Source organism: Pelmatolapia mariae, linkage group LG8, assembly GCF_036321145.2.
Source record: "Pelmatolapia mariae isolate MD_Pm_ZW linkage group LG8, Pm_UMD_F_2, whole genome shotgun sequence".
Lineage (NCBI taxonomy): Eukaryota > Metazoa > Chordata > Actinopteri > Cichliformes > Cichlidae > Pelmatolapia > Pelmatolapia mariae.
In genome coordinates, this window is record NC_086234.1 from 6,728,904 (window position 1) to 6,744,554 (window position 15,651).

The window sequence follows — 15,651 nt, forward strand, 5'->3', positions numbered from 1 at the left end:
GGCACCTCCTGTGTTCCGGGCATGTCCCAATGGGAGGAGGCCCCGGGGCAGACCCAGGACACGCTGGAGAGTTTATATCTCTTGGCTGGCCTGGGAACGCCTTGGTGTTCCCCCGGACAAGCTAGAGGAGGTAGCTAGGGAGAGGGAGGTCTGGGCTTCTCTGCTTGGGCTGCTGCCCCCGCGTCCCAGGCCCAGATAAAGCGGAAGAAGATGGATGGATGGATGGATGGACAAATTACCTAATTTGTGCTTTTGTCAGTTAAGCCTATTAATAAACTGCTTGTGTACAACACACAGAGCAATAAGGGCTCTGTTGTTAGCCAATGGCCATCTCTTAAACTTTAGTTTAATAATGCTCTTATTACAATACAACATGACCTGAAGCTAGTGACCAAGCCCATAAAGTCATCAGGAAACTGGAATGTTTTCCTATAGACTTGTATACAATCACAGGAGTCGCCCCCTAGCTGGCAGTTAAGATAAATGCAGATTTAAGGCACTTCTGTGGCCTCACCTTTCAGGCCTTGAAGCTATGATCCAAGTAATGTTATATTTTATTTCTTTTTTCTTTTGGGGGGGGGGGGGGGGGGGGGTTAGGCCACTGTTTACCAATGTTAGCTTATTTCATATTTTACATATAAATTATTAGCACTGTCTGGTTTTGATGCAACAGTCTCTTGATCCCAGATGATTTTCTCTCACGGTAGACAACAAAGTCACTTTAAAATAGTCATGTTATGTTTGACAAAATAATAAACCACTCAAAGCCGTTAATACCTCAGCCATTTATTTCTTAAACATAAGAAAGAAGGGACTTCTCAAAGGTAAGAAAAATAACATTGCAATTTAAAATCAAGTGCACTTCAACAATGTCTCGCTCTATAATAAGGGAGCTGTCCCTTCCTACTGTGTGAAGTGAGATACACAAAAAACTCAAAAACATATCGTAAAGAATCGATCGTTTCCGTAAGGCTTTGGGTGCCAAGTGCCGTGTCGTTACTGTTGTGATGCTTATGCTGAGATGACAGTGGTGGTGACAAATATATATATGTACAGAAAGGTGACAGATTACAGGAAAAAAATAAGACCATAAAGTGGCTTTTAAAGGTGTGGCACAACTATGAGCTGCAAGAGTGGCTTCAATGCTCCTTGGCACTGGCATTTGGATGATGATGAGCCACAGTTTCCTCACATAATTTCCAAACCACTTTTTGTGCCCCGTTTATGGGGCTACTGTCATCCTGGAAGAGACGAGTATCATTAAGGGGAAAAACCATGCCTGCAAAATGCCTCCAACAGCACAACAAAGCCACTGGATCCCCTCACTTTTCCTTTAATTTGCCACCGATCGGTATATATGTGCATATACCCATTAACAGCCAATACAACATCATCCCAACAACACCCTTTGCAACATCTGTACATATCTGTACAACAGAAATATGCGACGAGACTGTGTAATGGACTCCAGGAGGAGTCGGGCAGTGGGCTCACTTGTGCTAAAACTCTTGCTTTAAGCTGTTCATCAGGATGGGAGTGCAAAGTGGAAGAGAAATGATGACAGCTCTGGATGTCAGCGCCTTACCTGCGCCAGATGGTATTTGCAAGTCATTTCCGGTGTTTGTTTGAACGCCCTGAAGGGTAAGAGAAGGGAAGGAGTTTACTACATCATGAAGCCAGATGAGTTTCCATGATGTACGATATCGGCTGTCAGTCACAGAGGTCTTAAACATGGCAGCTTCCTGCCTTACAGATGGCCGAGACACGCCACACGGGACAGCGAGTTTGAGTGAAAATCGCAGGAAATTATTTGTAAGTCAATTTAAGGTACTTTTCTGCAATAATAAACACAACTACCTGGCTCCAGTCGAGTAATTTAACAACCCTCCATCCTCCTCTCCTCTCTGGTTTTAAAACGGGCGCTATGAATGAGCTGCAATTACAGTCTGGCCCTAGTCTGACTACCATTATACATGTGAGTGACTCATCCAAAAACAACACAGATAATGAACTTACATTACACTGGAGAAGTGGGTCACACATTTCCTACCATAGAAAAAAACCCTCTGAAATAAAAACAAACAAACAAACAAACAGCCTTCTTTAATGAAACTAAGAATAAACTTTAATCTAGATTAAAAAACTAAATGTTACTTTGAGGAGAAAATAAGTCAAACTTTTTTTTAATAACTCCCAATATCAAACAATGTCCTATCTTTACACTGTAACACCCCAGTTACAGTAAAATGCAGCAATTCACCACGGTCTTAATGCCTTTTGTTACATACTCAGAATATAGAACCATATATATCAATATCAATGGCATTTCAACATTTTCGATAATACATAACACATACTCTATTGCCCACAAAATGATGCTGGTACTGTTTAAACAAACGGGTGCTTCAGATTGGCAATTCAGGGTTTCACATAAGGGGCAAAAAAAATAAAAATTAAAAGAGACCTAGACAAACAACATGAGACTGGATTATAAATACTTACGATGTGTTAAAGTGGACCTATTATGCTCATTTCCAGATCCATATTGGCTTCTCTTCACTGGCTCCCTTCTCCTTAAAATCATTCAGTATCACGGTTAGGATTCACAATCAGATCCTACGGTATCTTATATCTGAATTATTATCTGAGTATTATCTGATTTAGACTTCTGCAGTGAGTCTTTTTAGAGGCCATGACATGAACTACTCCAGCGGCCGACATTGCTGGCAGCATTTATGGTTGTGTGTTAATTACCTTGTGGTTGTGTCTCAGTGTTTTAAATGCGGTGCCTGCCACGATAGAAACAAATAAAATGTCCGGCATTTTTCCCTCCTGGCGTCACTACTCTTTGTTGTGGTCAGTATTTTTTCTCTTCAAAGGCCAACATATTTATCCCTCAAGTTTTTCCACTTCTCTGTACATTCCCTCATGTCCATTCCAAAAGTTTTGGCAGTACCCCTTCACGAATTTGCTGATATTTGCCCTTATATTGATACTATGATTATTATTCCTTATATTGAGGCAATGGTTATTATTCTTTTATTGACAAATTTTAAAATACAGATGCACCTGTGGCATCAGTTTCAAAATCCTTGGACTTCCTTTTTGAGTTATCGGATTTAGAAGATTTTCAGAAAACTTGACCTCTGACCTTGATCTTGGGGTTGAGATCACTGAGATTTAAACTTGTCTGACACTTTTAACAGATACATCTATGGTATCAATTTGAAACTCCTAGGTTGCCTCTTTCTCAACTTATTACATTCAAAAACTTGGGTGTCCACACCGCCCGCCCACATGCCCAAACGGCAGGGTGATGACAACATCCCATCGGCGTGTTACAGCTGAGTGGTAACAGTACTGGACAGGCCAATCATGGTAGTTGTGGGCCATGTTTATGGGACTTGTAGCCTCATTTCTAGGGTTAGGATGTAGGTTTGTAGGTTATGTCATAGGGTTTCAGAATTATTTGCAGATAAGATGAAGCATAAATCCCCAGTTATTTGTGGTTCCTAAAGTTTCTAAAAGTTGAATGGGAGCCATTTAGCTAAGGAACCTGCACATTGGATTCAGGAGACAGAGGACCTCTCTTCAAAGATAACTGGCATTGAATAAGGTGACCCTTAACGACGTCCTGTGTGTCTCCACGCCACAACTGCATGACTTTAATTTTGATTTTGTCTGGAGTTTGTGTTTTGTTCTGTTTTCTCTCTCCCCCCCAAGAGCCAGTTTCTTCCTATTAAAAGGGAGTTCTTTCTCCCCACCATTGCTGATGCTCAATGTTGAGGCTCTCTCACTAATATTGCAGCCAATATTCATCTTAATATATAAAGTACCTCAAGAGAACTGTTTGCCTTGAACTGTAGCTAGATAAATACAGTCTAAATTTAGTAGATTAGCTTTGCATAATTCTCATTCAAAACAGTCCATATTTATTTCATACTGAGCCTCGATGCAGCCCCATTTGTCTTCTGTTTGCAATGAGCCATTTTAGCTCCCTAACTGTAAGTTGTAAAATGAGCATGCATCATTGTTATACTACTAAAAAAATTGAAAAATACATATGCATAATAGGTCCACTTTAAATAATTAAAATTGGTGTGCAAACCAGTAGATTTGTTGAACAAGCAGGTGGCAGTGTTTTTTTCTTTTACAGAACAGTGTTTAAGCCAGCAGTGTTGCCATGATAAAAACTCTCTGTTCACATCATTGCATCCAAAAAGTCATTTCAGTTGCATCAGAAAACATCTACCGTGGCTAGTTTGGGCTACCACAGAGTGCTTTAAAACCCTCCATGAGTTACCCGATAAGCAGGTCGGTGTAGGCAGTTGATGCTTTAAAGTACGTACCCTCATCCTGGAATGAGCTGAGGACATTTATACCAATTCCCAAATTTAAAGAGGTACCAAACCGTGTCTTGTTGTTGCTTTTTGTGTATTCAGAAGGAGGGCAGTATTATAGAGCAGATCCAAACAGTTGCATGAGTGAAACCCCAGGCCATCTGAATGATGACAAAGCCAATCATCTATAATATAAATCGTTTTTGTCACGTATGTCGCTTAGAACTGACAATTTAAACACATAATATAGCCGTATATCTATACTACCTTTTCACTGACAATAATGGTGGTGTGGGGTTCATGATGAGGTGATGGGAATGAGTGGTATGACGCATTTACTAAATTATACTTAAAGGTCGGGAATTTGAACTACTGCACCCGATTTATCTTGCCACAAGAGGAAGCAGCGTTTGCAAGATGTGAAGTCAAATGCTTTGCTTAAAACATTTTCACATGTATAAAAATGGCCAAATGAGAGGGCTCAGAGTCAACTGGAACAACCTGCGCATGAACCGCAATCACAAGCGCACTCATGTTCTCGCTCTGCAGGGTTTGTCCTCGGTTTTAACTCCCTGTGAGAACATTATCTTCTCTGACTTTTCCTCCTGGCCAATAATGAGTCAGAGGCCACAGCAGCACTGGACATTTCAGTGTATGTTTTGGAATCAGCACAAACACATGGCCTTTAAAATGTCTCTGCTGGCTGTATATTTGTAGACTCATGTACTCTTTACTTGCACTACATGGACCAGGAAGGTGCTTTTTCCTCATTATTAATCAATCTGAGAATTGTTCTCCTGATTGATCAATAGGTTATTTGGTCAATAAAACCTCTGGAAAAACAGTGAAAACTGAACTTTGTAATTTCCCAGAGCCTAAATTATCATTAACAGTCCAACAGCAGAAGATATTTTACTTTAAGACATAAAAAATGTGCTGGAGCAGTCAAATACTCTCTTGAAAAATTCATTTTCAAACAAGTAAGTGATTAATTTGGGTAGACTTCCATTGCTTGCTTTGAAATATGAACATTTAATGTGAGACTTTAATCTCGATCTGCTTAATGTACCTACAATTATAAAGGAAAATATAAATGTAAAAGCTGACTTATTTAATGGCGCACTTTGCTTGACTGCTTTGTGCTCGCTTTACGTAAGAGGAGACAGCAACAAGACTACAGATCTGCAAGGCCTGAATGGCTGAAAAACTAGGACCATAAAATATCCAAGTCCAAGCACTCAAGGTGGATCTTTAGCCTTATATTAAATGCCCTTTGTCACTTTTCAAAACCTCCCTTTAGTTTCTGGACATGGATCTTTTATGCAATATTTTTGGTCATATTTTTTCCATTTCTTTTCTTTTTTCATTCCATAAGCACGAGTGGTTTGACTGACACCAGACGTGCTCCTGTTATTTCCTTTCACCTCTAAAAATATTCCTCTCACTAATACTCTCATCCAAACAAACCCATATATCGATCCTAAAGCATCAAAAGCGAGAGATGGAAATAATGCCAAATGAAATGGGTGATGGGATGAGTCCATCCTTGGATGTGATGGTCACTTGCGTCTAATGATGCCACCTGCATCTTGCTGTATTTAATGAATCCATTTGCACTGATATGAAGACGTTACGCTGTACAAAACGCTACTTAGATACAATGATTACATGCCCCAGTATCCTGGCTACACCAGGAAAAAAAAAAAACCCTGCCATCATAAGCACGTTTTGCACAATTGCGATATGAACTACCACAATTACACAGAACAATTTACATGCACATCATATCCAAATATTAATGTGCATGTAATTAACAGAAAGAATGAAAGCGCTACATACAAGTAGAACATGTTATATAAAGACGATACTGACGTTACCTACACGTTATAGACACATTGCTCATACATTCATATATGTCAACACTTAAATATGTATATACAGTATACATGTATATATTTAAATGTATACAGATATATCAAAGGAGGAATAAATAGTGCCATTAATGAGGTGAGAACCTAGTTTTCATCTTCCTCTCTTGCGTGACAACAATCCTGCCAACATGACATTTAGTTCACGAGTCTATGCGTGTCTGATCTCGCTCGTGCGACTTCTCTAAAACAGACTCGAGGACTCATGTGGTGCAAGAATTCACACCATCGCCATTCTTCCTGGCACTAGGTCTAGTTTACAGTATTATGCCCAGTATTAAATACAGTGTCTTTCAAAATGTACTGCTGAACTAAAGTTGCCTATATGTAACAGCTACTGCCTTGTTAGTCATATAAATGTGATTACATTCTATATATCGGATGGGGTATTGACATATATTGCAATGCTTTAGTGCACACAAAACAAAACAAAAACAAAAAAAAGGCGTTGTGATCTAATTTGACCCTGTGTGTGTATTAGTTAGCGTATGACACACACATTTAGGGGTGAGATAAGTGGCATGTTGTGTGGGGACCTCTGTGTGGATGAAACAGTGGTTTTGGGATTCTGAGTGAATGGCTGTGTCAGGGAATTGGCAGTGGGCAACTCTCTGGTGGCGTGATGGCTGGATCTTTCTGTTGAAAGCGGGTGGCATCCCATCTGGGTGATGCATTTGACAGTTAAAACAACAGGCCCCTAGTTTGAAGGTGGCAGAGTAAACAACAACATCTTAAACACCTCTGAGCAGAATATTCATAACCCACTTTCTCAAACCTAAAGTGCAACAGTAACTATTTTGCCATCTTTAACTGAAGAACCTACATTCACATGCAACAGCCTTGTGTGTTACCTTTATATTATCCAGAAAAATAGAAAAAATAGAAGCTCCTGATACAGGTGCAGAAATGAGGTCATGCCTTGATGTGTAATGCAGAGAAACACCACCGGAGGGCAGTCTCTACAGGGGAAATGATTATTTCAGCTCAGTAACCTGTTAAAGGAGACAAGTGCAACTATAACTAGTAAATTGTTTGGGAGTACTTTACGTTTAGCCTTGTTGATAAAGATAAGCAAGTTACGATTTTCCTCTAAGAACAAGAGGTCGTGCTGCTGGGTTTCAGAAAAAAACATAATCCCAGTTAGTTATTTTCTCCATATTGAGATCATGATGATGACTTAACATGTAACAATACATGAAAATTATGCAACCTGCTTTGAATCACTTCTTAAAACACATTTTTATACTTTGGCTTTTGTGTGATTCCATAACTGGATGTCTATTCCCTTCTGGTCATTGTTTTGCTTATCGCCTGTTTCTAGTCTTTCACTAATGCATGTTCAGTTTAAAATGTTAAAATTTAGATTATTTTTGTTTCTTTGCGTGTGACTTTAATGTGTATTGTGTCAAAGCACTCTGTAAACTATTTTTTAAAGGAAAGCAATGTGCTGAAAGACAAAGCAAGAGTTACTGACAAACATACTGATTATGGTATTTTAAGAACATTTAGCAACAGTGTATTAGGGCCACTGCGAGTGTGTAAGGGGCTTGGTAAGGATGTTTACAATCTGAGAAAAAGTCCAAAATCTTCAAGATTACAATCATATTCATAAATTCAGGAAAAAAGGACAATTTATTATTTTACAAAAACATACAAATTCATGAGAAACAAAGGCAGATACAAGTTTTTTTCTTGTAAATTTGTGAAATTAGCCTCAATTTTATTTTTTGTTAACCTTTAGTGACCCTAACATGCTGTTGTAGTCTCACAAATTTGAAGATTATCAAACCTAAACTTATTTTTAATACAAATGTTATTAAAAGAAAAGAAAAGAAAAGCCGTCCTCTGGCTACAAACATACTTTAAAACCACTCACATGTGCCCATTACTGGGAATGACAATAAACTAATTTCAAATTGAAGGCAAGGCATTTCCTGTTTTTAAGCAGATATTTGATCCAGCGTTCTCCTCAGATTTCTGCATCTACTGTACTGAGCTACTATCCAGCTGCAGTGAACACTCATCATATCAGAGGCTAAATATGGCTGCTACGTGAACGCCTCACGCAGCTCATTATTTTTAATTGGCTCGACCTTTTCCTGTTCTCAGCAGCGGCGGCTCTGTCGACAACCGTTTGCACTGCAGATAAATTTCATGCTACCGCTGTCAACCTAGAGGCCTGAGAGTCTGTTAACTGAAATGCTACATTGTGTATTAGGGTGCATTAGAGTGTGAGTCATCTGTGTTTGTGCATTAAATCTATCTCCCAACGGGAAGAATTGAGGATTTTTAGGATTGAGACTGGGCGTCATTGTTTTTTTTGTTTTTTTAAGATTTAATGGAATGTGGGATTTTCCTTCATCCACTCTGTGTTGCATCATTTGTGGCCATCAACTTTCAATATGGAATTATTTAGAGTACTCCTGCTGGCGGAGACATCACTGACATTCCCGGCAGTGGTAAACTATGGAATGATTGTGCTATAACCTTCTATTTCCTACAAGTTTGTAAGTAAAATTTTAAAATTAGGGCAAAGATATCAAATTTCTAAGTTGTGGGAATTGAAGGAATGCTTTAAGTAGCTCAGAAATGAGAGGAATTCAGAGCTATAGGGTATGAGCAGCAAAATCTGTATGGCGTTATAAAAAGGGGGATGGGTTTTTTTTGAGATCACACTCTTTGTAGAACAGCAGTGAGAGACATGGACTAAAGATTCAAACAGAACAGCATGTACATGTGCAAGTGTGTGTGAACACGAGGAATAATTCCACAGATAAATGCATGTATGCTTCAGAATACCCCTGATGTGTTAGATGAGTGCTGGTTTGGTCAGGATGGGGTCAGTCTACCAGAGCAGCTGCAGCCAGTCAAAGGCATGACCGGAGGAGACGGGCAGCACCTCTCCAGCTTTCACTTGGCCTTTAATTTGCCCAGGTCCCCGTTCAGCTTGCCCTCCTTTGCCAGCTTCTCGTTGAGTTGGCACAGTTGGCGAAGGAAGCCGTCGTTAGGACCGATCTCTCTCTTGTGCCGCACAGTGGCCACCGCCAGCCGTGCATCCATTCTGTGGCGCAGCATGAGGTAAGCAACAACCATGGTGGGGGAGCGGCTGTAGCCTTCTCTGCAGTGTACATACACCTTCCCTGGAGGACACAGAGAACAATAAGATGAAAGCTGTTTATGGTGTAAGGCTGGTTTCAGACACACACACACCACAGAGAAATAGTTTTCATAGAAGAGTTTTCTCAGGCCTCATTGTGGCTCCTCTGCTATCTGTTATCCACTGCACAGGAAAAAGCGTAAACTAGTACATCCTGTAACTAACTGTCACTCTGTAAGAGCGTCAAAAATATCTGTTCCCAGTATAACACTGGAAGAAGCATATAAATGAAACTTGTCGGATTGCCCTGGCTATCTTTATTCATGAACAATGACCAGCTGTTACAGAAGACGCTAAAGGCTGCTTGACTGCCACAAAAACTATGATCACAATTATGACAATTATTCGTGAAGTCATGGACTTACTGATCTGTGTATATTGTCTTGATTGGGATTTCTTTGAACTTCCTCTAGATAGATCTTTTTGACTGAAAACTCTTTTGGTCATCTTTGCTCGAGCTAAACTAAACAGCAAGTGAGTTTGAGATTTAAGAGAAAGCACTACAGTGTAAAGGAAAGCTGTGCGCTTGATTTATTAATTAACCCAAATATATGAGAATGGCTATGCCTTATATGGTCACCGTAGGCACAGGCTGTGACAATTGAAGCCCCTCCCATTAACTGTTTAAACATATAGATTGTGAAGAACAGCCAATCAAAAAAAAAAGCTGGCTTTTCAGAAAGGAGGCAAAATAGTTGTTCAGGCAGAGAATGAAGTAAACGTCAGTACTAAGGGCCACTACAAGATAAGTAAGGATTAAAATAAACCATGAATCATGCAAAGCTACTCTAGTCGAGTCCAAGAATACACATTTGGAGTTTGAAATTAACACAAAAAGTCCCCTGTAATGCAAATCATTAATCAAATCAAATATATTGTGTCTGTTTCCTTTAATTTGTCACATGTAGGGCATTAAATCAAGATAACTGAACATTCAACACAGAAATAAAACATGACTTTTCAGGTTCGTATCAAGTATACAGTGTCCTTAAAGCACCAGAGCACAAACAGGAGTTCTCCCTCATGGTAGCTTTGAGACTTTGACTGCAGGACAAAAAGTAGGAGGTGGAAGAAAATGAGGAAATGAAGCAGAAACAAATAAATAGAAAATAAAAGATTAGAGTAGTTGGAAAACATATGCTGTGGCCAAGATTGTCCAGCAAAGCAGCTTCTCTTCTAGAAGCTGCATATATTAGACATGACCTTTGCTGCAAAGTCAATCATCTTCCACCAGCTGAGATGAACCCACATCCCGACCACAGCAAAGAATCAATGTCGTCTTTGTGTGTGCAAAATACATGTGTGTTTACTGTTCTGTATTTTTATGTTCATGCCAGTTTGCGTGTTTGTGTTCATTTTTAAGGTGTACTTTTGTCTAACTTACACTTCCATTACAGACTGGCTAAAATGCCACAAGGGATTTAACTTGGCAACCTTCACAGAGCAGCTGATGTGCTCGGCTCAGGTCAGATCTGCAGATTCTGCACTTTATTTGAAACCCAACACCTCTCTCTGTCTCTACTATAGTTTTATCCCCAACATCTCTCTCTCCCTCTTCTCTCCTTTTTCTTTTACTGGCTCCTCTCTTACACTCGACCGGGAACACTTCCATGCCAATGACGTGACCTCTTCAATACCAAATCACCCTGTCTGCCACAGATCAATTCTAATTCCACTGTATCCTCTTGTTAGACACACACACCCTTTGGCTCTCAACTCACTCGCTCCATCACTGTCCAGCTCCAATATCCCTCAGTCTTTACTGTCTTGTATTTTATTGTTTTATTAGGCTTAATAGTCTTATCTGCATATGTTGGAAAAACATTAAATGCTATCCACTGTTGGGCACTCTTTTCCTCAACAGGAGTTGTCAGTGGGTGCAGTCAGCATCGTTCTCTCAATGCTGCGGTCCTCCTGTAGACCAAGTTAGCAGCATTAGCATCCAGTCCGAACTGCAGCACTGGCACAGCTATGTACACTTTACACCCCCCTGACTGACCCTTTCTCCCGTTCTTTGTCTATTTGTATACCATTCATCCACCATATTGACAGCTGGCACTGGATCTACAGAAACAACATATGATTTAATTACAAAATATTTAAACAGTTTTCTAATCATGTTCCCTTCACTACAACATTAAAAAAAATATTTACGTTAATGCTCCTCATGGGGAACTGTGCATGTTCCCCACGAGGACATGCACAGTATATTAATCCACGCATGCCTCCACCACTTATGAGAGTGATTAATTTTATGTTTGTAGTGACAATGTGCCTACCAATTTCTCAGGGCCCAAATAAGAAATGATTAACTCCTGGAGTTCATCTGAAATCATATCAGGAGCTAGGAATTTTGACGTGGGAAGAAACTTCCACATTTTGCATATCTTCAAAAATCAAACTAAAATGAGAAAAACTCATCCCGATGCTCTTAAGAAAATATAAACTAATTCAGATTGAGCTAACCTTCTGGATCCAGGCACTTGATTCATGCATGGTGTGGAAGTATGGGCATGTATTCATTACATCATTTTGTTCAGACCTTAAAGGTTCAGCGTACTGTTTGATGGAGCTGCAGAGGACAGAACGATTAGGCAGAATTTTTAAAAGTTCTTCCAGCAGGATGCCTCCTTTTTATTGGCAACACACTCCAAATTTGTTGAACTATGGCCGTGGTGTTCAAAAAAGCTCCTAAACTATGTCCTGCCGCTTGCTCGGTGCAGCAACACATTTTTGTTGCACTGCATGAGCCACTGAAAAAAAAAGCATCAGGCTCTTAAGGCTCCTCTCAGTGCTTCAAATGTCATCTGCAAGAATCTACCACACCCAAATTAAAAACAACCAATCAAGCAAGGAGGCATGTCCGATACAGTCTCAATGGCTGCTTACGCACAGACGGAGCAGCACCCTCCACCCCCTGCATGGCCTCAATTTGACAAGCTAAATAACTATAAATAATAAATTAATAATTAATTTAAAAAATATAAATTTTGTCTGAAATATACATTCCAGCATAAATTATTATCTATCATCTTTTAATTCTAGATCATGAATCCAACCATTTCTCCATATCACCACAGTTGATGCAGTTAAATTACTTTTTATCATTGCAGGTTTAATGTGTTGATTTTCTGTTGATTGGAGGAAAATACACAGATCTGCACACTGTAACCTTGTGTCTTCATTATGGAAAACTCACAGGAGCAATGCATCAGTGCAGTTCCTCATTAAAATCCTGGACCTTGGACCTTTTCCAAGCTTACAGTTGAGGGTCACAAAATGTCACACTTAATGTGGCACAATGCACAAATGTCAAACTGCAGCAAAACCACCAAGCAGAGCTGAGACATGCTCTCCTCATATTTGTGCTGCTAAATCTCTTATGTGCTCTTCTCCAAAAGAGCTCTTCATTCTTGATTTACCACAGCACTGTTGTGACAAAAAACAATAGGGGAATTAAGATGCTCAGTTTCAGATTTGAAACAGCTGCTTTTTGATTCGTACTATTCAAAATTCAAAGTTTGCACACCTGAAATGGTGTATAGTATGCCTGACCTAGAAGTTGTATGAAAATGAAGACTCAGTTCCCTAGTGATTTCTGTATCTTCCCCTTTCTTAAAACTTTTTACTGCAGTACTTCTTCTGTTCTTTTACGCAGTCCCAAAGTATTACAGCACCCGTTTAACATCATACAGGTGTGCTGCACATCAAACATTGTGACAATGCTGATGTGCAGGGATGTGATCGGATAATGGAATATGGAGCAGGACTCATGAGTGTGTCAGATTTAGCGAGAGGTGTTTAGGGCCACTGTGATCATCTCCTGTTGTTGCTTTAAGATCCACAACAATGAGGAGTACTAAGACTGGAACTAAGACTGGATCTTGTTAGACAAACAACAAGAGGAACTTGTTTTCATGTCTCAACTTTTGGAGCAAATTACTTTTAAGTGTGAGCTATTGAAGTGAGAAAGGCATAGTGCTCCCATTTGTTAAATAAATATAAATATCCAGCATAAGGGATACATTTCTTTGAGGTGCTGGATATATTTAGGTGCTAGTTTTACCCCAGTTTTGGGGTACTAACACATACTAATACTGACGTAATGTAATATAGTCAATCAATCTATTCTCTACCTGTGCATATATAAGCATACAGACTTCCAAGCAGCATATATAGTGAATAGAGGGAAAACAATGGGCTTTTTCAAACATTGAGTGGGTGTTATCTCTAGTTATGGCTCCTGAACAACTTTTTCAGACCTCACTAAATAAAAATAGTCTGAAGAATGTAGAAATGATGTATTATTTTTGTGCTTTCTCAAGAAACCGACTACAAATTTGGCAAACAGCTATTTAACAGAATATAGTGCTTTTCTTTGCTACACAAGACCGTAACGGGAAGTTCTTTGGTCTCTGGACAGCTTGTAGTCCACAGTTTAATGCACATAAGCGTAAGTAAGAAAAACATCCCACAGTCTGTCCTTTTTTTTTTTCCCATTTACAAATCAAGCAAAAAATGTCAACAACATTATATGTGCAAAGTGTTAGGATGTCCTACCACTTTGTACACTTGTTGCTAAGTGGTAGATCACTTGCACACAAAAGTTTGGTGGCCATTATTTAAATATTCTACTAAAAATGAATACATGTATTTCAAGAGTTAACATTTAGCTCCTTAGTCCAATAGATAAAACATACACGACAAAATAACCCCACCTTTGCCATTATTGTGCGCTAGGGCCTTGTCGATAAAATCAGCCCCTTCCTCAAAGAAGGCACTGAGGTCGAACTGCTCTGTGTCATTGGCCTGGATGCCATGATAGGTGATGCCCGTGCCAGCGTAGAAATCCGCACTGGTGTTGACATGCATGAAGGAGGTGCCCTCTGCTACATTTAAGACGTGCGTCACACCAAGTTTCTGCAGACGCATTGTATTCTGAGCGACAAACCTGCAAAGGCGAGAAGAGGTTAATGATCAGAGATGAAAAAACTGATCAAATATGCTTACCAGTCTAAAATTTAATTTCAATTTTAGAGGCACTGGACTAAACTCACAGAGCCTCTGAAATTGAAATAAAATGATGAATGTGCAGACACAGAACAAGACATCTGAGACAAATAACAGTACTAACAGCACCTGACAGATACAGCAAAGCAGTGTGTCAGCACAATTTTTTTTAAAGTGGTATTTTGACAAACAGGTCGCAATAACACCACAGTGTTTCACTGCATCTGTTGATGAACAGCCAAATACTGAGTATCTGCTGGGAGACAAGTAGACTTCTCATGACTCGAGGTCTAATTACAAATATCAATCAAACCTATAATCGTTCAGCAACATTTTTTCCAGTTTAACCCTGTAAGACCCAACCCTTCAAAAAACTAGCCAGAAAATTCTGATTTTTTTGGAACTGAGATGTTTATTAACCCTTATAACAAAATCCACAAATTTTTTTTTGCTATATCATGTTGTGTATGATATATTTTTATTGTATATTTATTATATATTTTCTGTATCGCATTGAATACACTGGGCATTTTTGGCAACTTTTTGTTAACAACAGTGTTAATTTTAGAGTTTTGTCTATAACATTTTGAAATTACAGCAAGTATTGATCATGTTGATGAGCTAGAGGTCTCAGAAACTCATATATCAAATATGACACAATGGGCATTATAGGGTTAAAGTGCTTCAAAGGTTACCAATGGTAGAAGTGAGAAAAGAAAAACAAATATGCAGTGATAAGTAATTTAAAATAAAATTAAAAAATTTAATTTAATAATGTAATACAATTCACTAACATGCCATCATTCGTGTTAACGGTAGCACATGTGCTCATTAAACACTAAAGTAACACAGTTTCCCTTACCCTAAATATTCATCTAGTTAACGTAAACTGTGTGGCCAGACTTGCACTACATTTTGAAGGTTTGGAATAACTGTTTTTGAAAAATAACCGCATTTATTTCAGGATTTCCTACAGAATCACAACAAGGACTCCTGTTACTGGCTACAGTCCACACTACAGAATGAGACTCTCAGGTAATCACCACAACAGTGACCTGGTCAGTGTAATGTAAACCAGGAAGGGCTGGGCTAGCTACTGAGCAGTTTAAAACAAAGTGAAGTCAAGTTGATGGAGAAAAAAACAAACTGCTAAACATCCTTGGGTGTCTGTTAAAATACTGCCTTCATCCAGTGGGGGGCATGAAGCGCTCTAATA

The 15,651-nt window shown here is 39.2% G+C and overlaps 1 protein-coding gene across 1 annotated transcript in view; it reads right to left on the bottom strand.

Moving 5' to 3' along the window:
• Positions 1 to 773: 773 nt before the first annotated feature.
• The window catches only part of dusp3a (dual specificity phosphatase 3a), a 32,010-nt gene continuing 17,132 nt past the window's right edge, over positions 774 to 15,651 (bottom strand). Inside the window, exons 2-3 of the mRNA XM_063482613.1 lie at positions 14,144 to 14,376; positions 774 to 9,408 (exon numbers count right to left, since the gene is read on the bottom strand). Of these exons, the coding sequence (XP_063338683.1) occupies positions 9,179 to 9,408; positions 14,144 to 14,376 (463 nt within the window). The 3' untranslated portion in view covers positions 774 to 9,178. The remainder of the gene's footprint in view (positions 9,409 to 14,143; positions 14,377 to 15,651) is intronic.